This window comes from Amblyomma maculatum, chromosome 10, assembly GCF_055883805.1.
Source record: "Amblyomma maculatum isolate TAMU_Amacu chromosome 10, ASM5588380v1, whole genome shotgun sequence".
In the NCBI taxonomy this organism is placed as follows: domain Eukaryota; kingdom Metazoa; phylum Arthropoda; class Arachnida; order Ixodida; family Ixodidae; genus Amblyomma; species Amblyomma maculatum.
This window is the reverse complement of record NC_139353.1, coordinates 72,999,004-73,023,893: the sequence shown is the minus strand read 5'-3', so window position 1 is coordinate 73,023,893 and position 24,890 is coordinate 72,999,004. Positions and strand designations below refer to the sequence as shown.

At 41.0% G+C, this 24,890-nt stretch overlaps 1 protein-coding gene across 1 annotated transcript; it reads left to right on the top strand.

The window, feature by feature from the left end:
* The first annotated feature begins 825 nt into the window (after positions 1-825).
* Positions 826-24,637, top strand: LOC146176790 (epoxide hydrolase 2-like). The gene is made up of 7 exons (XM_084581042.1): positions 826-1,117; positions 2,402-2,627; positions 9,867-10,003; positions 11,732-11,844; positions 14,634-14,808; positions 19,495-19,631; positions 24,222-24,637. The coding sequence occupies exons 2-7, from the start codon at positions 2,439-2,441 to the stop codon at positions 24,626-24,628; spliced, it is 1,158 nt and encodes a 385-aa protein (XP_084437168.1). The 5' UTR covers positions 826-1,117; positions 2,402-2,438; the 3' UTR covers positions 24,629-24,637.
* The last annotated feature ends 253 nt before the right edge of the window (positions 24,638-24,890 follow it).

Below are 24,890 nucleotides of genomic sequence, written 5' to 3'. Positions count from 1 at the left end.
TCGACCTCCCTGACACCTAACAATATTCTGCTCATTCCTCATTGAAGGAAAAACTCCACACACAGTTTTGGAAAAATATAGCAGATGCTTGATGCTGTAACCAAATATAGCTTTCGAAGTACGATAGTATGTAATGCATTTACTGGTAATTTTTCACCGGTATTTTAGAGGATTCATTAGGCCAACATTTTGCTCACTTTTAAGAATCAGTATGGGGACATTTTAACACATCGCCCTAGCGGCAATTTTCGGCGTTCAAACAGGAAAGTAATGAAACATGAATGCTGGCCTAAGTGGTACATAAATTTTAAAACTGTTCATAAAATGAAGCAAGCCCGTTCTACTATTGTTGTTACGTGGAACCGAAGTCCCGAAGACGCGGACGCGAGGGCGCGTTAAAAACACCAAACATGGTTTTTACAACTACAGTTAGTTTTATTCGCCTCTTTCATTGCAATATGCGCCTATGACAGATTTCTAGAAATAGCGCAGGTTGACTGTAAAACATTCTAGTTTTGCGCCCGCGATATTCCTGCAGTTCAAGAGTCGCTTCTCGTGTGCATTCTTCTTCAACCCCTCTCCTGTGTGAAGGAATATTTTGAGGGCAACCAAATCAGCAAACAATAAGTTTATTGTGCACAGATGTGTCAAACGTTCGGTGTTTTGTGGGGCACGTGCTGAAAAAAATGACCAAAATGCTTTCAAATGTCACCTGTATGGGAAGAACGGTAACAGTTTCAGCGGCTAGAACAATGCTTGTGTGTCTGCATCGATGGCTTACAGTTCAGTCTGCTCTTTCTTTCTCGTCGGGCCTTTATGCCTAGAAGAAGGGACACAAGTGGTCTGCGCGTTCACGTGGACGGAAACGATATACATGTAGCATTACGGCGTCTGAGGCTTGCTAGTGAACAGCTCAAAATCGTTATTTTTGGTTTACATTTTATGGAACTATATATTTTGAAATACCTCCTTATCTCCCGTGACATCGCTCTGCTGTGGTTTTCAGAGTATAGGTAGTCAGGGAAACAATCAGTGCACATCCAAGCAATAATTAGCTCGGGACTCAAACAACTTGTGCTGCACACAGTCGAACTGGATTTGGATACGCAAAGATCAGGTGAGTGTCCTTGCTACACCGAAGAATTAGGAACGCAGCCGCTTTAAACACCATGGTCTATTAATCAATTAGGTCGCTGAATTCAGGCATCATTCGCTCTTTAAACTGTTAACAAATTCTCTTTTACCCCTACTTTATTCCGTCTTGTACGATAACAATGAACGACTAGCGTTTCTCTTTTTACAAGCGGAATGGTGATGTTTTCTTTGGTCATAGAACTGAGAACTTAATGTATGCTACCCTGAACTGTTAAAAGTAAATAACACAAATCGTGGCATTAATAACGGCCAAATAGATGAAATAAATATGCTGCATGCAATAAACAACAAAAAATGTAATCCTAATTGAAGCATGAGTTTAAATGTTCCTCTAAAGCTTGGATGGCGTTCAGGAAAAGATGCGATTTGAAATTTTAAATGGGACGACACTAAAGGCGAGCCTTTAAGAGTATGATGCCATAGCTTTAATTACTATGGTCTGCGGCTCCCACTTTGTGTTCACCAGGGCTACATATCATTTGCTATCTGCTAAAGCAAGATACAGATATGCCCCTGCGTTAAAAATGTAGCACTTAGTTATTACCGTGAATTCGTAAGGTGCCGCACGGCGTTCAAGACCACTGGAAATGAACGCAGTGCGCGTTTCACACTTCGCTACCGATGGGTTCAATTTCCACTAGAAAGAACATTCCCGATCGGGAGTCCCTGACAATTCGGCCATGTCATGTCGTCTAGTGGCGTCAAATCGCTCCGACCAATTATAACCCCACAACTTAGCTGTGCAATGGCTGCCGGCCAGAGACATGCGCGTTATTTTCCTTAACAGTGCGACAAAACTGAACTTTTTGAAGCACGAGGCCTTTGACGCCATTGCGTATGGCATACGTTTGTAGGTTATGCCTTAACCGAAAGTGGGATGAAAGCATGAAAGGCAGTAGAAGCATTCGGAACTATGGCACGCCTCATCACTTACGACAGCCGCATTCTAGCGATGTTCACGTCGTTCATTTCACTACTGAATGTGTCCCCGCATTCAATCTCCTTGTTTTAGGTGCGGGTACAGAGAATGCAAAGCAGCCGGTAATTCTGCTTGCAGAGCTGGAGGAGCCCATGCACGCTAATGACGGACGCGGAATCATGCATAGCGCTCTTCGTGTTTCAATCGGGCCCCTCTGCATTTCCCACTTTATTCCATCTTGTACTGATGGACTATTTTGTTTTTGATTCATTGATCACAAAGACTCGTGACCGCGCCAAATAGAAGGACGCAATTTCTTATTTTCAGAGGCCGACGACCAAAGTCGCAGTATATTTCCAGCACGATGGTACCACGAGCTCTTGGGAAGCTCATTGTCCTCGCCATAGGAGCCAGTATGTGGATTTGGATGCAGGCGTATGTTAAAATACAGGTCGCGCTGCATGGACAAAAAATACTGATACCCCGTCATCGTGCCGAACCGCCAGTGTTCTATAACCACAGCTTTGGAGTCCATCGATATGTCAATTTGACGGTGGGTGACGCAAATTTTACTACACTTCACCACTCTTTGATCCACGTGAAAAAGGGCTTACAGCCTGAGTGCTGCGGCTGTATATTTCATTTCTTAAACCTGTAACTGGCACCCTTATAAAATTTAGCACACAGTACTCTTCTTCTTTTGTGCAAGTTTTTGAAAGAACATATTTTCCTAGCCCCTTGAATCTCGTTTTTTTCGCTGCCACTCATCAGTTGCAATTTATTCAATGAACGGATACGATTGCCATTCAACATTTCAATGTAAAAAACATGTATTTCCTACTATATAAACGAGAAGGCAAATGTTTTATATACAGACACATTTACTGGAGTTCCGTATGTACACCCCTAAACACCACTCGACTAGAAAAGTTCTGGAAGGTTCATGGGCGCCTCCCATGTTTTAAAACTGACTTTGAGGACAATTATCGCCCTTTCTTCGTCATGACCTACCTGTCAGAACATAATTTAGGCTTAGCTAAAGGCACAACCTTGCGCTTTGAACATGTACTCGGTCCTTGCGGCGACAGGTAATCGGCTGAGGGAGCTACAAAGGCCTTATTAACTTTTCTCAAGGACACAGGGTTGATCGAGACACTTTAAAACTCATCTGTGTGGGATTGTTTGCATGTGAAAGGGCGACAGCGATTCTTTCTTTTTCATTAATTTTCCCTTCCCCTCCCAACTTTGTCACCCTGATCCCTCACCCCTCATCAGGAATACCATGCTAGGCTCATCACCAGGAAGCCATCTCCTGTTGCCATTAAAATCTCTCTCTCTTTCTCTGCCTGTCAGAAGAGCTTGTACAAAAGGAGGAAATTTAAAAGATCGCTTTTTATTCATGCTCGACATTAACTCTGTTAACCACAAAATGTAGTGTACTTTTTGCGATACCTGTGCATGTCGAGTTGAGGTTGGGCTCTTTCGTGATGCTTTTTTTTTTAATAAATGTTTAAAAGCCTTTCCTGAAACAAATGATGACACTGTGAGCGCGAACGAATCAGCCTGCAAGTAATGTGCAATGCTCAGTTTTTGAGGCCGGAAAAGCAAGACTGACAACGAAACAAAAGTGTCATACATCGTCAAAGCAAACTACAACCTTGAGTTATATTACAGGCTTGTGCATTTGTTTAGCGGGAACAAACATTTTCTAGACATACTCCCGGGAACTTGTTACCTCAATCAATGTCGATAAAGGGTATGACAAAAATAAGTAAATAAAATGACAGGATACGTAATCAAGGCAAAAGGGTATGGAATTTAAGTAATATTGGAAGGCTTAAAGTAAATGTTAGGGTTAGCATTGTAAAGTGAATCAATAAGTTAGAAAAATATAATACGTGCGCGCAATTTCAAAATATTTCGAAAAAAAAAAGAATTTGAAAACCAAAAAACGAAAATGAAAAGGGTGGCTGAAATCATGGCCCATGTACCGAAAAGTTTATTGATTGAGGACATGCTGACTTCTTTCTCCAGTAAGGAGCGTTTGCATATGGCGTCGCAGTTCCGGATTTTGTGGAAGTTATATCTCTATTATGCGCTTTTTTCGTGCTGATTTCTGGAAACTTCTGCCTGTTGAAGTTTAGAGCTCTAGCGCACCTGGTGCAAGTAACAAGCAAAGCACTGCCCGAGCTCATGTCGAAAAATACTTTAATGTTGCTACTGGCATTTTTTTTTTTTTTTTTTCATTTCCGTTGTACTCCGCACTACTTTGAGACGGCATCTCCTAACGACGGGAGTAGCACATGAGCTCATGAATTGTGACCGATGGTTTATTAATGCGGGTCTCTAGACGGAACAACGTGACAACGCTCTTGCTGTGGCCTTGACGTTTTTCCTGCATCTACCAACCAACGCAAAACTCGAATCTCCCTTGAATGTTCATGACTCTGCAGTCCACTTTATGTATCTACTGCGTTGTGGCGGTCGACGGTGTCGTATATGGTAGTGTTCATGCCGACATGTGCACCTTTAGAGTACGTCAGCAACAAGCGCCTTTTACAACATATAGACCGTAAGAAGTACTTCTAAGATTGTCGCCTGTTTTCTAGTCACATTAAGAGTGCAATTTAAGTCGTTTAGAGAGATGATGCATGTGGAGTAGCTGCTTCCGCCCATAATGTAGATCGCCTGAAAGAAAGTGCGGTAATTTCATATAACTATTAAGACAACCAGCGGCAGCTGGATTTCCGACAACTGCCCTCTACCAAACTAGGAATTCTCTGCAAAGGTGTTGACCTCGGCTATTCGCAAAAAATGAGGAAGGTAAAACACAGACAACGAAAGTCGAAAAACGTTTGGTAATAATGTGTTTGCTACGTCCATTACCACGCAAAGTGCGTAAGTGCCCGTACGATTTTAAGTTACTAGAAACACGGGCGGCGCCCAATTTGCACATTAGCTATACAACGGGTCCTTGCCTTCAGCCTGCAACACCGTAAAGGTTTCAAAAAGTGCAATGAAAAACGCAATAGAAAGATTCTAACATTGCTTTTTTCACAGTGCACCCAGCAAAGTCTTTCCAGATACATTTCTCGCTCATTATTAAGAGTTCTGAAATGGATAGACGCTTGGGCATGTTGGTTAGGCATTATCGGTGCAGGACATATACGATGAGGACGAGAGCGTCGTTTCAGCGCCGTGTCTGTGTCTCCTCTTGTCCTCGTCGTACATGCGCTGAACCGATAATTTTCTGAAAAGGTTAGGTGATAACAATTACTCTTATGTCTTAAAAAAAAATTATGGTTACATCAAAACTGTCTGCACATGTTTCACATCTATACAAGTTAAGAAATACAGGCCATTATTGTGACTAAATATTGTAAGGCTTTCGACTGCTTAAGAAAACGGTTTTGCTATAAATATTCTACTGATTTGGAATATTTAATCTCCTTTTAACATAACAAAATGATGCTGCCCAAATTATATTTTCATAAGCAATATATTTATGATGAAAATGTTCTATGGCTGGTGTACTTCCGGAAATCACAATCGGTAGAATATAACGTAAATAATGCTTGCTGTTTTTTTTTTCAAGAATAAATCTAAGGAAACAAGTAAGTCAAGTTTTGTTTAATATGAGATCATCTATAGGCTTCATTTTTTTTAAGAACTCTGAGATGGAATCGCGTCCAAAAAATCACACAAATTCTGAATGCAAATAATATGCGCAATTCAAACTGCGGCTTAATGCGCCAATGCATGAATCAAAATGAGTAAAATGCACCCTTTAGGCCTTATTTCTAAGCTGCTGATTCATAACTCTGACTGCTTGTAGCGTTATACCAATACTTCCTTCGTTTGTTGTTTCTTGTTGACTACGAAGGATGCGAAGATAGCAGTTGAAGATCTCAACACAGAAGACAAAGAGGGGCAGTTATTAGCCCCACCGCGGATGAAGCAATAATGCATCTCTCCTACATTAAAACGTTAATTCATTTCTTTGTGAAATTGGCAGCAGGTTTCTCAATTCAATAACGTGGGCGAGAAAGTCAAAGCAATCAAGAAGATCAAATGCTTGATTTAACTTGTTGTTTTAGGTTCTGAGCACTCATATCAAAAACCGTTTACTCGTGAATTTACAAAAGCACAGAGTAGTAAAATGAATTTAAATTGCATACATCTTACCTTTTTTTTTATTTTTCCACTTCTGCGGCGTGAGGTATAGAGGTCTTTCGCACCAGCGTATAAACTTGAAGCCTTCGCTTAGCTTGTACGGCTTCCTTAACACAGCAATTCTGCTGATTGGATACAAGATATATTCTAAATTTAATTCTGCTGCATTCAAGGTATGATCCTTTTTATTATTTTGTAAAATACCGATAAAAATTCATAAAAAATTATAAATTTTTATGAAAAATGAGATCAATTGTAGAGTTTTGCGCAAAGAACAGTATAAACTAAGATTTAGTTGTTGGTATTTTATAAATTATCTATAAAACCTCAGTAACCTCTGGTGCTGAATCAAGATTCTGAAGATTATCAAGCTTGGTTATCATTGACACCTTCCCTAATAACAACCTTTCCCGTACTTCGCATTTAGCACTTTGGTGAAATGGGCTCATAAATTAACTAAATCACTTTTAATATATAGAAAAACATATACCTGAAACTTGCGAGCTTAAACTTATACCCATGTTTGCGCTATTCTTGAGCAACAAAATCGTGAACTCCATATTTTAACTAATGCTATGTATATGTTCTAGACAACTGCTATCTGAAATAATAAACGAAACATATAAATAAATAAACATGTGCGGACGCAATAAGTAGGCGGAGCATACCGATACCTTAGGATATTTTCCGCGCATTGCTTAATTAGACCTTGCAGCCATGATATTTGCAGACTGGCAGGTGAATCTGATGTGCTTTCGTAAAGACTACTGATGCTTCATATTACAGATAGGAAAGACCTGAATGCAGTTAGAACAAAAAGGCGTGCTCCATGTACTGTAGATTCGAAACAGCAGCATTTTTATTCAAGGGCGATGTTTCTTCCCCCCCCCTCCCCCCATTGCATTAGCTTTACATTACAAAACCTGTATATGCAATTAATGCAATACTTTACTGAAAAACACTTGCCCTACATATATACGTCGAAATATAGCGTTCCGTGATAATTTTTTACGGCTTAGATTACAAGGGTCATGTAGGTAATAGTGGCTGAAATTAAATAGTCTCACTGTCCTAATCAATGTTGCAAATTTCGTTTTTAAAGAACAACTATTTACATCAACTTACAGACTACCTGTTACATTTCTGTAACCTAATGGTACTAGAAATATATTTAAATGCTTGTATAGGATACAAACATACCATTTATTGGAATTCTAATTCTAATTCATTCTATCCTAATGTTAGCTTGCCAAATTCTTTATATGTTCAATGTATCAATTCTCCACAGAATATCTGACGGATACTATTTTAGAACAAGGTATGCAATTTTCATCAGTAAGAGAGTAACGAACTGCCGGCATATGATCTTCCGTATAGATAAGGCGACCTCAATACTGAAAAACCTTAAAATGCTACAAACGTAAGGCTGACAGGCTCTTTAATATACCTCAGTGCAATTTAAAATTTTTATAACTACTTACGGATCAACGCTTCTGATTTATTATTTGATTTTATGTTTAAAAGCACCTCTAATTCGTGCATATGAGGTTTTTAAAAATTGTTAGCACTCTGGAAAAAGCTTTAAAACCTGAACATGTACTGTAAGTTTGATCATTTAGAATTCTTTCTATATTATAAGCACGCGTTCATTGAACGCTCCACTGTTATTTTTTTACTTATTATAGTTAATTTCTCGAATTTTCATAAAACGCTTTTTGCTTTTTGCCCTGCATTCTGGGTATATGCAATGAATGAATGAGGTCAATAGAGCCGACTGAGAAACACTGCTAGCATTATTGTTCTCTTATTTCTTTTAGGACCCCAAAAGGAACAGACATGCCGTAAGTGACCTAAAACAATATATAGTTTTCTTTTCCCTCAACAATATCCTTATTACTCTTGTGCTGTCATTGCAATGTCACGAGAAAAACAGAACTTTTCTTTTTCCAAAGTTATTTGTTCATAACAAAAAAGCCATATACCTCCAGATACAATCGCCCTAATACAATAAACCTTAACAATATTATAACGGCTATCAAGAGGCCACATTTTTTAGATCAGAGCTAGATTTCCAATTTTATTGCCGTTAAACATTTTGGAGAAACTAATTCAAACTACTAGCACTCGCCACATTTGTCCTTTGAACACGTCTTTCATACCCAGAATAGTAATAAATGTTTTTGTGTTGAGAAGGAACCTGTACTGTATTGTTGCTTCAACTAGCAACAACAGAAATGATATAACCCGTTTTTTATTAGACGAAACATGAGTGTATGAATCGGCTTGTTTGAATTGTATTCAGGAAAGATTGTAACCAGTTCCGATATTATTTCTTGGAGTGTCATAATGCTTTTGTTTAGCACCACTCTGGTTTCCTGCGATGTCTCGATGTCAGGGGGTCTTTATGTAACATTTTTATTTTGTTTTCTGTCACTAGGAGTGCACTAATTATAGGACATCAGTTTCATTTTATATATGGTGCTCTTCGAGTAAAGTACAGCCTTATATAGAACTTATTTCCGCTTTAATTTGGTCACTTTAACGTCTAGTTTTGTTATTGTCCTGAAAGCGTTCTGGGGAAGGGGGGGGGGGGGCGGTATCCACTGCCTTATTTGGCGAGACAACCCAGTCAGAAAAAAATACAGAACGTTTTCTGCTGTTCGGGCAGAAATTCTGGTCGTGTTTCGACAGAAAACCTGTTGTGCCGACGGAACTTTCTGTAGTAACATTAGAGTTTTCTGTCGGTATAATCGAAAAGTATTGTAAAACTACAGACTACAAAAATAATGCAAAAAATTTGCAGAACCACTGAAAAGTACTAAACAGATATAGATAATGTGACATTTATGACTGAACTACAGAATATTTTGTCGTATTTTTGACACGGTGCTGTAGATTTTTTTGACTGGGAATGTAAGAACGGTAATTAAGGTTAAATTTACCATCCGCAATAGGTGAACAGTGTGTATTCTTTTATCCTTTATTTCGTGCCCTCGAGTAACTCTGATTTCGCTTTACCTCTCCTTATTTATCACTTTTTTGTGGGGGGGGGGGGGGGGGGGGGGCTTGGTCAGCCTTAAGCCATGAGTATTTGGGTAACCGGTGTAAATTAGGGAACGAAGGTACGAGGCTAATTTGTTGAGAGTAAAAATGAAAGTGCATTAATATTTTGCTCTTCTATACAAACTAAATTACCCGAGACTAAAGAAATATTTTTTAAATTAGATATTTTAGCAAATTTTAATTTTCTATGATCCCTTTATTAGGGAATACATTTTATTTTTTGGTCTTGTCATCCAGCATTTCTCCCAGGTAGCACAACTATGTGTATTGTTTGCCGACTATCAGGCCAGCACCTTCAGGGAATTAGAGGGTGCAAGGAAAGAAATCCTCAAATGTAACATTACCCCTCATTTACAAGCGACTGTGCAAAAAGGAATGGCGCATGCGCATCTCAACTCACCCAGTAGACAAAAATTGCAAATGTAATTTTCTGATTACCCATTCTTAAGGCTATAGCAATGAAGTCAAAATAAAATTTTGTCCTTTGTTCAAATGTTAATGTTGGCTCCGAGTCAACAAAGTAATGCGTAATTGCCATTTTTCATTTTCCTTGCAGTCTATTAGAGTCCATTACGTGACAACAGGCTGCAATTCAAACGATGAACATGACACTATGCTCCTTTTATTGCATGGTTTCTTGGATTTTTGGTATATCTGGAATAGACAAATACCAACTCTTGGTAAAGAATTTTGGTTAGTATGCATCTTACGATGTTTTTCTTTGAAGCAGATGTGGTAATGCGTCCGCTACAAATAGTCAGACTTGAGGTAAAGGGAACATGCAAATCTACCCGTGAAAATTGTCTCGCTGTGAAATAATCTAGAATGAGTGAAAACTTATACGCTGCAGCTCGGTAAACTTTTCCGATCTTTTGATTTCAAATAGAACAGCTTTTTCGATATTCTTCGTTCTTATTTTAGTGTCATTCCTTTGAGTTAATTCGATCATCAAGGAGGTGACACTTGCTTAGCTCTTGAGAATAACAACTTATGATCCGATAACATTATGATACACATGTGTAGAAATCCCCAGATTCGGATAACGACAAAAAGGCAATGACTTGAGTGCTCTCTTTAAATAGCTTGATTATTCTAAAGGTTCAGTTACCAGCTCACGTGAGATGACTGACTGGTGACTGGTCGACCAGGTGTGTGACGTGGAGACCGCGTGTCATCGGGACTGGCAGCTGCTGAAGCAATGGGCAGGTTGCATGGTTGAGCGCTGATTCATTGGTGATATTGTGAGGCTACATGACATTGCCAAGCTATCAGCTGCATTGGCCACGTGACAATGCAGATATTGGTAAAACCTCCTTTAAATGCTATATAAATAAAGCAATAAAAGAGATAAGTCTTCTTTGACTCTAATGACACAAATCTGTAGAAGCAACGATGTTTCTTTAACGGTTGTATTACACTCTCGTAGACCCTTAGGTGTCCCCATATGAAACAAAATCTCCGCTTTCTTAGCACGGGGCGCTGGGTAATGGGATTACACTTCCTCAACCTGCGCATTGTGCCGCCGCCTCGGAATGGCTACAGTTTTCCCAAGATGGCGGCTACGCTTCAGGCAGCAGCACTTTCTGTTTAAGTATACAGAGCTGAGTGTCCTGTTGAACGGAAGTCGGATTACCATCTCTTCCTTGATAGAAAGAGATGATAATGATAGCAGAAGAATGCGCCACCTAGACTCTGGTAATATGTGAAAAAGCCAAGGAGTGACTACATTGAAAACAGGGTAGAGCTAGAGAAAAAAGATAGTTACAGAGTATGAAAGAGCACTGAACAAGAGTAGAGGAGGAGCCTCAGTTTGCGAGTCGAGCCAACGTTTCGACAAGTGGACTACTCTTCGTCTGGGCTCCTATACCGCCCAGACGAAGACAAGTCAACGTGTCGAAACACTGGCTCGGCTACTGAACTGGAGCTCCCCATTCACACTTGTTCGGTGCTCTTTCATACATTGAAAGCAGAAGCTTTTGGCTCGAATGCAGGAAGGGGGCCACAATAAAATCGAGGCTCAGAGCGTCAGCAGCACTAGAGGGGACATCGCTGGGAAACAAGGAGCGTAGTGTCAGGAGTTCTCAGGGTAGAAATTTATTGCGAGCAATGAACCTATAATGGGGAAAGCGGAAGCGGGGAAAGGGGTGTGTGGCGTCACTGCTGCTTTTAGCCACACGTAATGTTAACACCCTTCGGTGAAATGACAGCAAGACATAAGCCCCACATCTCCCATGCGCATTATGCGACCTGGCACAGACGCTCGGAAGCAGGATCCCCTAATCAGTTTTACTGAATGTGGGACTACATACGCACAGTTGTTGGACAAATAGATTAACGGAGTTGAGGCCAATTTTGCAGATATAAAATACAACTTCGGAGGCTGTCATAATACATTTCCCTCTTACGTCATCCTTATTACAGTGTCGTGGCCCCAGACTTGCGGGGCCATGGACTCACTACGAGACCAGCGGATTCAGCCGAATATCTCATGTTGAACTTGGTTGAAGATATAAGGGGACTGCTTGAAGCTCTAAGTAAGCTGCATTTTGTAGAAGCTGCTGTGGATGCCACAAACAGCCTAGTTTTAGTCTTTTTAGAGCCTTACTGAAAGCTCGATATGAATGCCATTATATTACGCGGTAGCGTTAAGGAGCTCGTGTCGCAGAAAAGCCGGTGTCGTCGGCAGCGTTGGCCGTGAGCGATAAATCCCGGCATGCACTTTATAAATAAAAAGCAACTTCCAAGATGGGCTGGGTGGGAATCGAACCAGCGTCTCCGGAGTGTGAGACGGAGACGCTACCACTTAGCCACGAGTTCTATGATTGAAAGCGGTACAAAAGCGCTTCTAGTGAATGCGATGTTGCCTTACAAACGTGCCGTAGAACGTTATACTGCGGTGTATATCGGTAATTATGAGCATGTTACTTACAGAAGTCGCAGTTACACGAGTAGCGAAGTACGTTTCCGCTACATTTCTTCTGCGCTCTGCGCACATGCAGAGCCGTCTTGCGGCAAACACAGAAGAACCCCTCCTCGCAATGTGCGGCGCTGCCCCGACACGTGGCGCGCCATTCGCACCTGAAGTTTAGCCATGCACCCTCACGGGTTGTAGAATCAAGCGTCTTTCCTTTCTTTAGATCACTATCTTCGCTCACCCGTTCTCCCCTTCGGGCCGCGCGGGTACCGATGCGAGGATGCCCCAATACCCTTGCGTTTAATAAGTTTTCTCGCTCTCTCCCCTTCCAACATCCAGCGTGTGTCACTCGAACAGTGGTGTTTAGGCGACGCGGCTCCTCTTTCCGCTCACAGCGCGATTGCTAGGTGCAGCGTCTGATGCCGGACGCCTCTGACATGATCGCTGCGCAGTAGCGCTTCTGCTGGGAAAGCGTCCCCTGCGATGTGTGCCGAGCTGCTTCCGAGGAATCATGCTTCTGCGTGGTGCTCAGAAGTGTTGAGTATGAAAACTATGTCTTTGTGTGACTCAAGAGCATACCGAGCGAATGAGTGGGCGGTGCGAACGAGGTGCAATAACGCTATCGCGTTCCACTCTTGAAGGCGAAGCTTAAGCGTCCTCCAAATTTTTGAAATACGTATCTAATTTTGGAGCAAATTTCCTCATTGCAAAATATATTTGCAACATTATTTTTCAACGTTTACAGAAGTTAACGTAACGTTTCAATTGCATTTCGTCTTGTAGGGAAAGCGTAAAATTATCTCAACGCATGAAGATACCGCGGGGCTAGCTGAACATGCTTTAACTGGCAAACACTTGAATTTGACCAATGCCTTCAAAATCTAACTAACCACGAAAAACCTTCGGAGTTCTTGTATGTAAAGTATTAAGCGTGCCAAGAATACAAACAGACTGGCTTCAATCATTATTATCTCTTGATTGTCATCCTGAGCTCACGGCCACTCAGCGCTCAAAAGTTTAAGATACAACTAAAAAATTTCTTGCCTTGAAGAAAGCTTTTTCTTGACATCATCATAGGTAAAGGATTCATTCTTTAATTCATTCATTATTTTTTGCGTATTTTTCAAAATACAAACAAACATTGATGGACCCATAGCCATTGGCTAGTAACGGGTCCATATAATCAACATGGGATAAAAAATGAAACAAGAACAAATGAAACAAGAAATACAACTTATATAATAACTTCTATATCAACATTAATGCGTTCAGGTGCAAGTCCGAAGGCAAAAGTTTAGCAGTACGCGCTGGGTAAATATTTTAGCAAAGACTAGTACAAAATCGGCAAATATTGAGCAAGACTGCAGGCTGGTGCCAATCATAATGTAAAAGTCGTGCACGAAAAGAGCTAGTTGGGTTTTACTGGAGAAAAACTTGCGGAAAGCAATTTTTGTCGGTAAACTAAGGGATTTCTAGCCATGAAAAAAAAAAACTGACAAAAGATTCTTTCAGTGGTTGCAGCAATTTTGCCGCCAGCAGCGCCATTAAAACTAAACTGAAATTATCATTGAAATGAAAACTGCAGGAATGCAATAACCCACACTTTATGCATGATTCCGAAGCAATAAAAACCCAGCAATATACAAGCTAGCGTTCTGGAAAACTAAAAAAACGATGAGCTCGTTCTAAATATCGTATACACGTTGGTTTTGGCGCTTGAAAAGTTATTCATGAATGAGTCCACATGCAGAATTACCAAGGCTCACTTTCAATACAAAACCAACCTTTGGATATTATTCCGAATCTTTGATTATTTTAAATAACCTGCTTATACTGCGGCTAAAGTACCAGCACCACACAGCTAATATGTTAGAGCAGAAAAACGGGAAGGTCGGGAAAAAAACGGGAAACTTAAAAGAGAAGAAACAATCTCAAACATGCCAAAATATAAAATAAAAAGTTGAAATATATTCTAAGCAAAAACTAATAATGAGGTACGGAATGTTCTCTCCCTCTATTCTGATTGCATGAAATGTCATAGCACTGCACTAATAATTAACAAATATCGTTCTTTCAGTGCTGCGTTTGAGATCACGTATTTCTTTCGCATAATTAAATCGAAATTTCTGCCATTCAAGTCGCATAAACATTTCTATACATGCCTGTAAGCCTTCATTGATTACTTCACATTATTTTTTTATGCACATATGTCTTAATCACTCACTCTTGCTATAGAGCTCCACTGCGCTGCAGTATGTATAAATAAGTAAATAAATAAATAAATAAATAAATAAATAAATGAATAAATAAATAAAGACAAATATTTCAAATGCATTCTCGAAACGAGGATAAAAGTAATCTCACTACTGCCGATACGACTGATGCCCTCTTTCTCACTTCATGGTGCAGATGTTGAAAAAAAGAAAGTTGTTCTAGTGGGACACGACTGGGGTGGCATGATCGCCTTCTGCTTCGCCACCTTCTACGAGCGGATGATCGACAAAATGGTCATCATTAACGGCATGCACCCTAAAGCCTTTTCAAAACAGCTTTTCCGAAGTTTGAAGCAAATGAGGATGTCCTGGTAAGGCCAAGGTTTCATTGGAATTTTATTACGTATAACAGGAGAAGAAAACAGAAAATTCTATTAATGATTACGCACTGAGACTAACTTTTGGTGAGGCCAGGTTTCAGGAGCCAAATGTAGGGGCCCTCTAGTAATAAATGTCCCTTAGTAGTCATATCACGTCGTGTACCTTCACAAAATGGTATACACAACAGAACATATAACACCTTATTCATATGTATCTATGCAATACAGTGCTGTTCTGCTACCATTCTTGCTCGCACCTACATGAGCACAATTTATAACAGTGTGTTTTAGTACCCATTGAAAATACATATTTTCACTTAAGCGATCATATCTCTTAAGAATTATTTGCCAAAAAGAGCAAAGTGGAATTTGATAACGTTTAACTGTTAAGGTAAAAAAGCTAAATGAAGATAGTAGAGTTAAATAAAATCGGTAGAATGAAATTGCGGCCATACTAATATTCATTGGTTCAGATCTCTACTTTTGTTTCTGTATTGCCGAATGGAAGGACTTACATCTCGGATATCGAAGGTTTCCCCACTCCCACTGTCATCCGAACGTAGCGTCATTTTAGTTTCGTATATCCACACCCAGGGTGCCCTGTTTTCAACTCCCACAATACTGAGGCAGATATGCACCACCTCTTGTGAATTTTACACGTATTACACATGATGCATCCCACGACATTCAGAGACGAGTGCCCGTGGTGCGGGAAGACACCTACCCTGTACAACATAACATGGGAATGCAGCTCACATCAACTACAAAAAATTGAAAACCCAAATGAAGGACAGTGGGAGAGCTCTGACACGGAGGCTCAGCTCTACCTGGTCACAAGAACTCGCAAACTGGCGAAAGCCAGTGGTGCCCTGGACTGGGGGCGCCAACCGCTCGTCAGCTTCGGCTGAAGAGGCAAAGAAAAAGATCCCCGAGCAGTTAATAAAGTTCACTCACTCACTCACTTGTGAATTTGCTCGGCGCTGAAACCGACGAGATTTTGGCATCTTGCAGAAATGGGTCCTACGCCAAACTAGGCATGTTGAGCGCAGGGGCCACATCATCCTTCCCTACTGGAGTTTATCATTGGGAAAGCATTACTTCGCAGTGTTCACAGATTTCTGTCCGCAGACCATGTCCGCAGAGCGTGTCCGCAGGCCATGTCTGCAGACCGTGTCGGCAGAACGTGTCGGCTAAACGTGTCCGCAAAATCATGTCCGCAGTAGCTGTGAGTAATTGAGAAGCGGTAGAGGTTAATGAGTGGTGTCAATTCATAGAGGGTGACGTACTGTTGTTACGTAAAAAGTAATTAGGCAATAAAAAATTAGGTAAATAATTAGAATAACTTGTTCACAGGAAAGGAAAGGCGCAGTATCTGCCACACTTGTTCTTTGGACACCTGAACCACGCGTAAGCGAAAGGAGGAAGGTAGGATTGAAAGCGGAAAGAAAGAAATGGGTGCCGTAGTGGATATGACGTCAAGAATGTGACGCCACGCAACCGGAAGTAGAGCTGAAAAAAGAGCATAGCAAGGGATTGGCGTGCAATTTTAAAGTACCAAAGACTAAAATGGGCAAACAAGAGGTGAATTAAGCAACTAGAAACAACCAAAAGCAATAACAGCAGCATCTGTGATTTTGCATTACTCCAATGCATATTCTGCAGTGCTCTTTAATATTTACATCGGGCAGTCTTCTTTCTTGTTTTATACTTTTTTCTTTTTTTATATAATACATTATGCCCTGAGGCAATACATAACGCTATAAAAAGAAACAATGCGCGGGAAGAATTATACGCGCCAGTGCATTCCATTGAAAATTTCTACAGAGTACTGCAGCATGAGACCACTGGTGGCAAAGGTGACCTTGAGTGATGTTAGTAGGCAGATGATTGAAATTTTTACAACAGCTTTAATTGACTTTAAAAAGAGAAATGTTTTTCATTAATAATATTTTCAGACTAATATTTTCAGACTAATATTTCAACAAACTTTCGCTGTCTGATAATAAAATCGCAAAGCTGTACGTGTCCCTTCTTTTGCCCCAGAAAAAAACGAAAGCTTAGAAGTACATGGACATGATTTTTTTTGTATGGAGCAAGTATGGATGATGTGAAGTGCGCATCTTTTTCTTCGAGTGATTCAACACCATCGTCACTATCATTCCATTTCATCCAGCACTTCAGCCATATAATATGATAACCCATTGGCAAACCTTTGTAGTAGTCAGAGGGAACAATCCTCATCCACTCTTATAATAAGTATTTTTCCTTAAAAGACATTGCAAAATCAGTCAATTGTTTCCTCCTCATGTCCACAATGCGAGTTTTGTGACTCCAAAGAGCAGAATATAATTTAACCCAGGAATCCTGCCTAGGAACCAGAAGAGGGATTGAAGTTGCTGATCAAAACGCTACATCGATTTCCTTTCTTTATCTTTGTGTTTCTGAAGCACATATTTTGTACACATGCGCAATACTCATGCATTAAGTTATGTCTGAGTGATCAATTTGCCTCAGGGAACACAATACCGCATCCCCCTTCCTCGGACCGTAGGGCTCTCCTAGAACACTGTATACACATTTTACTTTCGTGTTTGGCTGCCACAGTAAGCTGCATTATTAAAAGAAACTTCAATTTTATTAGGTGCGGCCCTTACGTGCAGCGAAACTATTGATAGAGTTAGCCTCACTGATTATAAGAGTCACAAGCCAAGACGCAAAGTCCATCATGCAAAACATTTCTTTTCGAACCGTTCAGTAAAATACTAATTTTGTCTTCGTCTGACCGTATTTGCAAAGTTTTAATGTTTGGCTGGAACGAGCACGACATGGCTATCCGGTTCCATGCTACTGTGTAGACCGACGGTGAGCGTGGTGTAATACTCCCATGCAACTCCCGCTTACAGACGCTGCGGGCTGATGACGCTGTTGTTGAAGCCGTATTTCACTCCACAGTCGCTTATAGCAAGGTTAGACGAAGAAACGAAAAGACGAAGCACCTGAAATGGGAGTAATTTATTGAAAAAGTACATTTTTAGCAGCTGCAATTCAAGTCGCACAAACAAAGCTACTGGTCAACATAGCCAGAACAGTACAACGTGTGCAGCGCACGATGTACACGAATAGAAACTACTAGCAAGCATACCGCCGTGGTGGGGTACCTTTCACACCTGCACCGACATGATCGCAACAATTCTGAGTATATGTCAGCATCCCTCATTCACTGTTACACATCATTTTGTACGAACGTGTGATTGCCTCCGAGATTGGCAAGCATCTCGGAGGACACGGGAAACGCAGGCATAAAGAGCCACGATCATTGTAGCTGCTTCCACATTGTGCTCAGGAACTTAGAGGCGTCCTACTATTGCATTTCACGTCACTTTCTGTGCATGGGCGGGGGCAGTGCGGCTCAACCGAAGACAACAGAATGCCTTCACAAATATAGTCGTTGACAAAATGGCCACACCTATATCTAAACGTGGTAATCGCACTATAGAAACCGTTGAAACGATCCTCAAATTTCATATTTAAAAACGGTCGCGACAAATTCGATGGGCTTAGCAAGCCTGCGTTAGAACTACAAGCTAAGTAAATATGTTGTTTCTTATACTACAGTAGCAATAAAAACAGCAATGGGAAGTTATCTTGCGTTCTTTTTTGATTTGCAGAGCTGATATGTTTTTCCGTAAAGGTCACCTACAACCATTTTTTGTTGTTGTTATAACTCCATTTTCTAACAGAAAACGCCGGACACGGTCCCTCACGAGGTGTCGTTTTGGTGACAACCACCGTTACCCTCTATAAGTTCTTTTGAATAAAACCTCCAATAAGAGATTTTTAATGACTGTTCCAACGAGTCTTGTATGAGGAACTACCTTTGGGAGGTTAGCGCTTCGACTGGCCGGACACGCTTTCCAGGGCCGGCACAATGAATCTAACGGAGTTGGCGATGATGAGTGTTGGAGGCCTAGCTGGGGCGTTTGGTAGCCATGGCAACAGTGATGTGGTTAACGAAACACCTAGCGGTAAAACCGGACTAGGGAGATAAGGACACAATAGATCTACAACTTACGACTGAATGGAATCGTACAGCTAATCCCTAGTGCTGTGTTAACGCTACGTTTTTCGTTGAACTATGCATGACCAACTGGCCCCACAGTATACTCTGGTAAACCGCGATGTAGCAATAGATGGATCGGAGGCGTAGACTGCTTCTTTTTTCAACATGACGGCGGGGTGTTATTTCGGCTTCAGTGCCACAGTGCAGGCCAACACTGCAGGCCAAAGACCAAAGCAGAGCTCCTGCTGTCGTAGTTTCATGTCCAAAATCGGAAAGGGCGAGCAAGATGTTCCATGATTCCAGCAAGGTGACGCCAGCTGTCTTCGAAGACGATCTACAAATGTTAGATTGACACTTTGTTCTTCAAGATAATAATTAAATAAACTGGCTAATTAGTGTTTGCTAATCCATATATAGGCATAAAATGCAATAGATTATATGGTAAGGAGACCAGAGCACCTGTTTTTTCTGGAGTGGTCTCGATGCATATATTTACCGCCATCCAGCCGGTCCGAGGGACAGACTCGCTTGCATCTAATTTTGTTAGATTTTAGCAGCCGTTCAGAAAGGTATGCTTACAAAAGCAAGACTGCTTATCCCATTTTTTATACCTGCAGGTATACGTTCCCCTTCAGACACCAGGTTGTTCCAGAGGAATATCTTAAGATGAACGATTTTGCATTTTTTGACAAGATTCACAAAGGATTTACGAAAGAGGAGGAAGAGGCGCACAAATATATGTGCTCACAAAATGGTACGTACAGTGATGTCTCGGTGAGTTACTCAACCGTCGTACTGAATGAAACATTTCTCCCATTCTCTGTGTAGCGGCTTTTCCCAATTCATCAAGTATGAGAAGTTTGCAATCAAGGGGCTATGTTCTCCTAAAGTCAGCATCTATTTCTATTGGGCCTTCATGGTTATTTTTATGGAAAGTATTTGAGCGTCATCAAAGAAAGCTATTGTCTCCTGACATTTCCGCATTATGTACATCAATTTCCATTTACTTTCGCTTCCTTAAGCTGCCAGTGAGCTTTAAGAGAATAAACAATGTCCGAGTGTTTCTTGTGAAGGGTAGGAGAAGCCTTAAAATATATTTTTACAATAGGCAACAAATTATAAGGCTGCCCGTAAAACTACAAGCCGTACTCACTGGGTGTCTCAGCCAGGTGCACTCACTGACAGTGGTGCCGCGACATTCATTCACTGCTATATCCTACTATCTGCACAGCACCTTTAACGTACGTATACCGACACTTTTTATGCTTTATGTGCTACCAAGCTTAAAATCTTTGTCCCGTGCATTTTGAAATCGTAGGGGCAAAGTGATCTTTCTCTTACGAGCACCATTATTGTTGGGCCACTCTTTAGAGCCTTAGCTGACACTCGGGTTCCATTATGCACCTTTTCACTTTTATGCGCTGCTGCATGAGGTCAACTAAGCAGTCGAGGTCTTGTAGTCTGTAGTGTCAAATTATTGTGCGGTATTTAATTCCAAGACGCATTTTGAGAGCATTCAGACATTTGCGGGACATATATTGCTGCTGCAGCGAGAATTTCTAAGTGCAGAAATTAGTCTAAAAAGGCAATGATGATTTAAAGATAATGGTACACCATTAAGAATTGTTACAGTCCTATAGACATGCACAGCCTTCTCTTTAACGTACTAGTTTGCAGCGCTACGAAAGGGCGTCATTTACCACACACACGCCAATTTTGTCACTAGCACTTCGCTCACTGCCTTTATTGTATGTCAGTTAGTTACAGCGAACACCAATGCAACCGGTCTGAGGAGTGCGCTGATAATACCATGGCTGCTGCATGTGCTTACGTTCTGCCAGTACAGGTTTAAATTTCGCTTGCAGCGATGAGGAACCAAGATACTTTGTTGGGCGAGTTGGTACTTCTTCATTATTAATATAAACAACGCGAACACGAAGACAAACGACACGAGACAAGAAAGCCGCAGTACAAGCGCTGACTCACAACTAAGCCTAAGACCTTTACTCCAAGGCCCATAAAAAACAAACATGAAGAAAACGAAACAGTCACGTGAAACAACCCCTGGGTTCACCTGCTGCATAAAAAAATTACTTAAACAATCACTTAACAAAGACACCTCTTTGCTTGAAAGAGCAAGAGAAGTCTTGCTGACACACTTATTGTCCGTTGAAATAAAATATGATTCCACTATCTCTCTCTTTATCTTCTCTTTGTGGCGATATAAAATCCTAGCACTGTCAAACTTAGGAGTGCACTTCTTCTTCTTCTTCTTCATTATTTCACATGACTGGCAATGTGATACCAGAAACGTTTTGTCCTTTCCACTTTCCAAGTTGTTCCGGTGTTCCTGTAGTCTCTTATTAATACACCATCCTGTTTGTCCTATATAACTGGCTCCACAAGAGAGTGGAAGCCTATACACAACACCTGTCTTGCATCCACCATATGGGTTTCTATGTTTCACCCCACACTCTTGCTTCTTCGCTTCTCTTTCCCTTTGAATAGCCGGGCTTCCACTCTCTTGTGGAGCCAGTTATATAGGACAAACAGGACGGTGTATTGTAAGGAAAATTTGTAAGATTTGAATCTTAAAATAACATTCACAGGAACAAAGATAAAGTGAACGTACCGGTGTATAAAATCACTATTGGAACACGCACAAATGTAGGCTGTACACATGCTAACCTGCGTCTTATAAGAAAAAATATTGGGGGCCTGAAACAGTACAAGAGAACGTGCTGGAATATAAAAAGCACAATTGAACGTACACACAAAATAGCTCGACGAATCACTGCAGGTAAAAGAAAACAAAGACCGTGGGCAGACCTTTTCCCCGCAAGGCTGGTTGAAAAAATACTTCAACGTACACCGTAATTTGCGGCGCGCATTAGTGCGCTGGTTATATGTCCAAAATCGGAAATTTAGGTTATGCGCACCATGTAGCTGTTCGGACTATACATGATGTTATGTTTTCGAGGTAGTTTGTCGTAACCCTAGTATCCTACCGGTGTCTATGAAATAAATGGGGAGAGGGGAAACGTGCCTTACGTGGGCGCATGCAACCGGCTACGGTACTGAATAACATAGCAAAATAAGCTCTGGTATCGAATTAACTTCGATGTGCAGACAAATGCTGTCGCGGTAGCGAAAAATGGCGGCTTTCCACTGCTTGTATTCGTGAGCATATGCGCAAAACACAGTGAATACAAATAAATAACGATTTCGGGATACGCATAATTATAGATGTAAGGCCAGATTTGGCACAGTTAGAACGCTTGCGATGGCTCCAAAAAGAGGGGAGCCTTCTCGGCTGCGTTCAGCTAACTGAAAGTAATTTGGATGGGTTCTAGGACTACAATAAATTTGTATACCAAATTTCGTGGTTTTGCTTCTTGGTAATAAAGTGCTTGCTTACCCGTTGCATACTTCCAGTTCTAAAGAAAATTGGTTTGAACCGAAATTTGTTGTTGCGATATACACAGCGGGTACGGATCATAGTTCAGAAATTACGGTAGCTTGAACTGCACGTAGCATTTGGCGAAGAAAAAAAGAAACAAATCACATCTAAAGAAACTATGAACTGAAAAGAAAAGCGCAACAACAAAAAAAGGGTCGGATACAAGGTCAGAACTTTATTCATTCACACTACTCCCAATTGCTGCTAGCATCATTTTCGGCGCTGCTCATCAAACTAGAGATTTTGAGCTGTATGTTAAAAAAAATGATGAGGTTTTGTAGGCTGTGTCACCTGAGCCTATCCTTCCTTTACCTGTGCACATAGCCGACCTCTGACCAATTTCTCTCCTATGCGGTGGTGGAGGATGCAAAACATATGACAGGAACTTTCTTGAACCATGAAATGTGCCATCATTATGTGTTTTTACGAATATGTAAATGTAGCGCAATATATGCACGAGCAGGAAACAGCCCCCCCAAAAAATTCTGCTGTTTCAGTGCAGCTACGCATCTTAAATAATGTAAATAACAGACATTTTTCAGATGATTACAATAATTCTGGAAAAACATTTGTTTTCTTCCTTTTTTCAACCTTGTAAATTTTCGGAAATTTTACATCCCTAAGTTTTAATCGTTCATTTTAATGATGTCCTTCCCGCCTACGTCGGCAGGGTTTTGGGACTATTGCCTTCCGAGATGAGTGCCGATAAGGATTTCGTTAGAAAATTGATGAATGCAGCTGTTTACTATTTCACGGTTGCGGCTATGGTGGTCAGTGCACAGCATAAGGGGTTCGAGGAGACAGTTGACCGGGGATGTTTGCTTGAGAATGCGGTATGGGCCCTGGTAATTACTGAGAAGGTTTTAGGGAATGCTCGGACTGGATGCTAGCACTCATAGCCAGACCAAAGAACCTGGAAGGTAAGCAGAAAGAAGTACAAATTGGTCATGAGTGCTTCTCTGCTTCTGCTGGGCGTGAGAAGCGAAAGAACGCGCAAGCTAGCAGCATTCTTCATCATAAGTTGCAGCTTGGGAAGAACTCCTGAATTCGGAAGCATCCTGTCGGCATAGAGATTCCGGAGGCGAATGCCTGTCTGACCATAATAATTATATGTTTCATTGCTCTAATATTTTGTAAGCATGACCGCCTTGCGCCTTTGAATCTTTCAATTTCTATTTCGCCTCGCATAGACACAAGGCGGCTTGAGAAAAATCTATTAAATATCACATGAAAGTTTTTTTGTTTTGTCAAAAGTGGCGGGGGCGTCGTAAAGCTGGTTCAGATCATGATGCAAGTAACGCATATTTCGAGAAGGAGAAAAATAAGCGTGCGGCCATCGGTATACTTTATTGATTCCTTGAAAACATCCCTGTTTAGGTTTTTTGTAAGGCTAACTCTGAGTGATGTCGGTGGCTTTGTTACTAAATGTGAGAGATAATTCTACCCAGCAGCTGGAATGTTTTGTTTCATAAGAGCGTGCAACTGCATATACGATAAATTTTGAATGTTAATTTAAATTTATTTGCCTAAACACATTCTATAATTCAAACGGTATTTTTTGTTGCTAAGGCGAGAAATCAAGAAAAAATAGTTTTTGCCGGTTGTATTAGGTATATCTCTTATATGTATTATATTAAAACAAACTAGAATTAAATAAAGGCCAGTTTTTCTGACCACGTTCTATCGCTTAGTAACCCTTACCTTACTTTGCAGCTTTCACTTGAAGGCAATCTTTCAGCTGAATATAACCTAATGCTCTTTCTTTGTGTGTCTATTGCGGGATGCAAAAAAAATTTTGGATTTTATGTCTCTGTGTGCGTGTTTAAATGAACGCCAGCGTGCATGTTTAAAACGCTCGGTGTGCTTTCTTCTCTCACTCTCTAGGCGCACTAACGGGTGCCATCAACTACTACCGAGCCTTCAACAATGATAGTGAACAGCTGAACAAGCTGCCTTATAGAATAATCGGTGTAAAAACGCTCATATTGTGGGCAGAACAGGATGCATTCCTAACTACGCCAGTGGCAAAGTACAATCAAGAGTGGTTGGATAATTCAGAGGTGGTCTACTATCGAGGCGCCGGTCACTGGCTTCTCAGGGAGTGTTCCGCTCAGGTGAACGAGCGTATCAGCAGTTTCGCAAAAACTGGGAGTGCCTTCAAACCTTTTCCTAGAAAGAGGCGAAACGTGGACGCATGCACGGAGTCCATGACGCCAGTAAACCGTTGGGTGTCAAAAGTATTTCCATGGCTTCCACGCAATGCAAGCGTTCCGGTGTTCATGGCGGAATAAAAATTCAAATGGTACACTGAAGGCTTCCTACGGGCGGCAGTGCGAAAGAACACATGGACTCTTGCTTTGACTCTGGCTGGCTTGTAATGTGGATTCTGAATTGCGTTTTTGGCTCTGACTTAGATTAGGGCAACGGCTAATGTTGCAAGTCATTGTGCACTGTCATTAATGGTTATAGACAAATAATCATGGCTAGATTTGGTATTAGACTGTTATGTGGATTCTGGATTAGATTCTTGGCTGTGACTTGAAATCGAGCTGA

What these genes read in the sequence shown, in the direction of transcription:
- LOC146176790 (XM_084581042.1), top strand. Translation starts at nt 2,439, where the DNA reads ATGGTACCACGAGCTCTTGGGAAGCTCATTGTCCTCGCCATAGGAGCC. An exon ending in GGGACTGCTTGAAGCTCTAA is followed by an intron (nt 11,845 to 14,633) that starts GTAAGCTGCATT and finishes TTCATGGTGCAG; the next exon opens with ATGTTGAAAAAAAGAAAGTT. An exon ending in ATATATGTGCTCACAAAATG is followed by an intron (nt 19,632 to 24,221) that starts GTACGTACAGTG and finishes CTCACTCTCTAG; the next exon opens with GCGCACTAACGGGTGCCATC.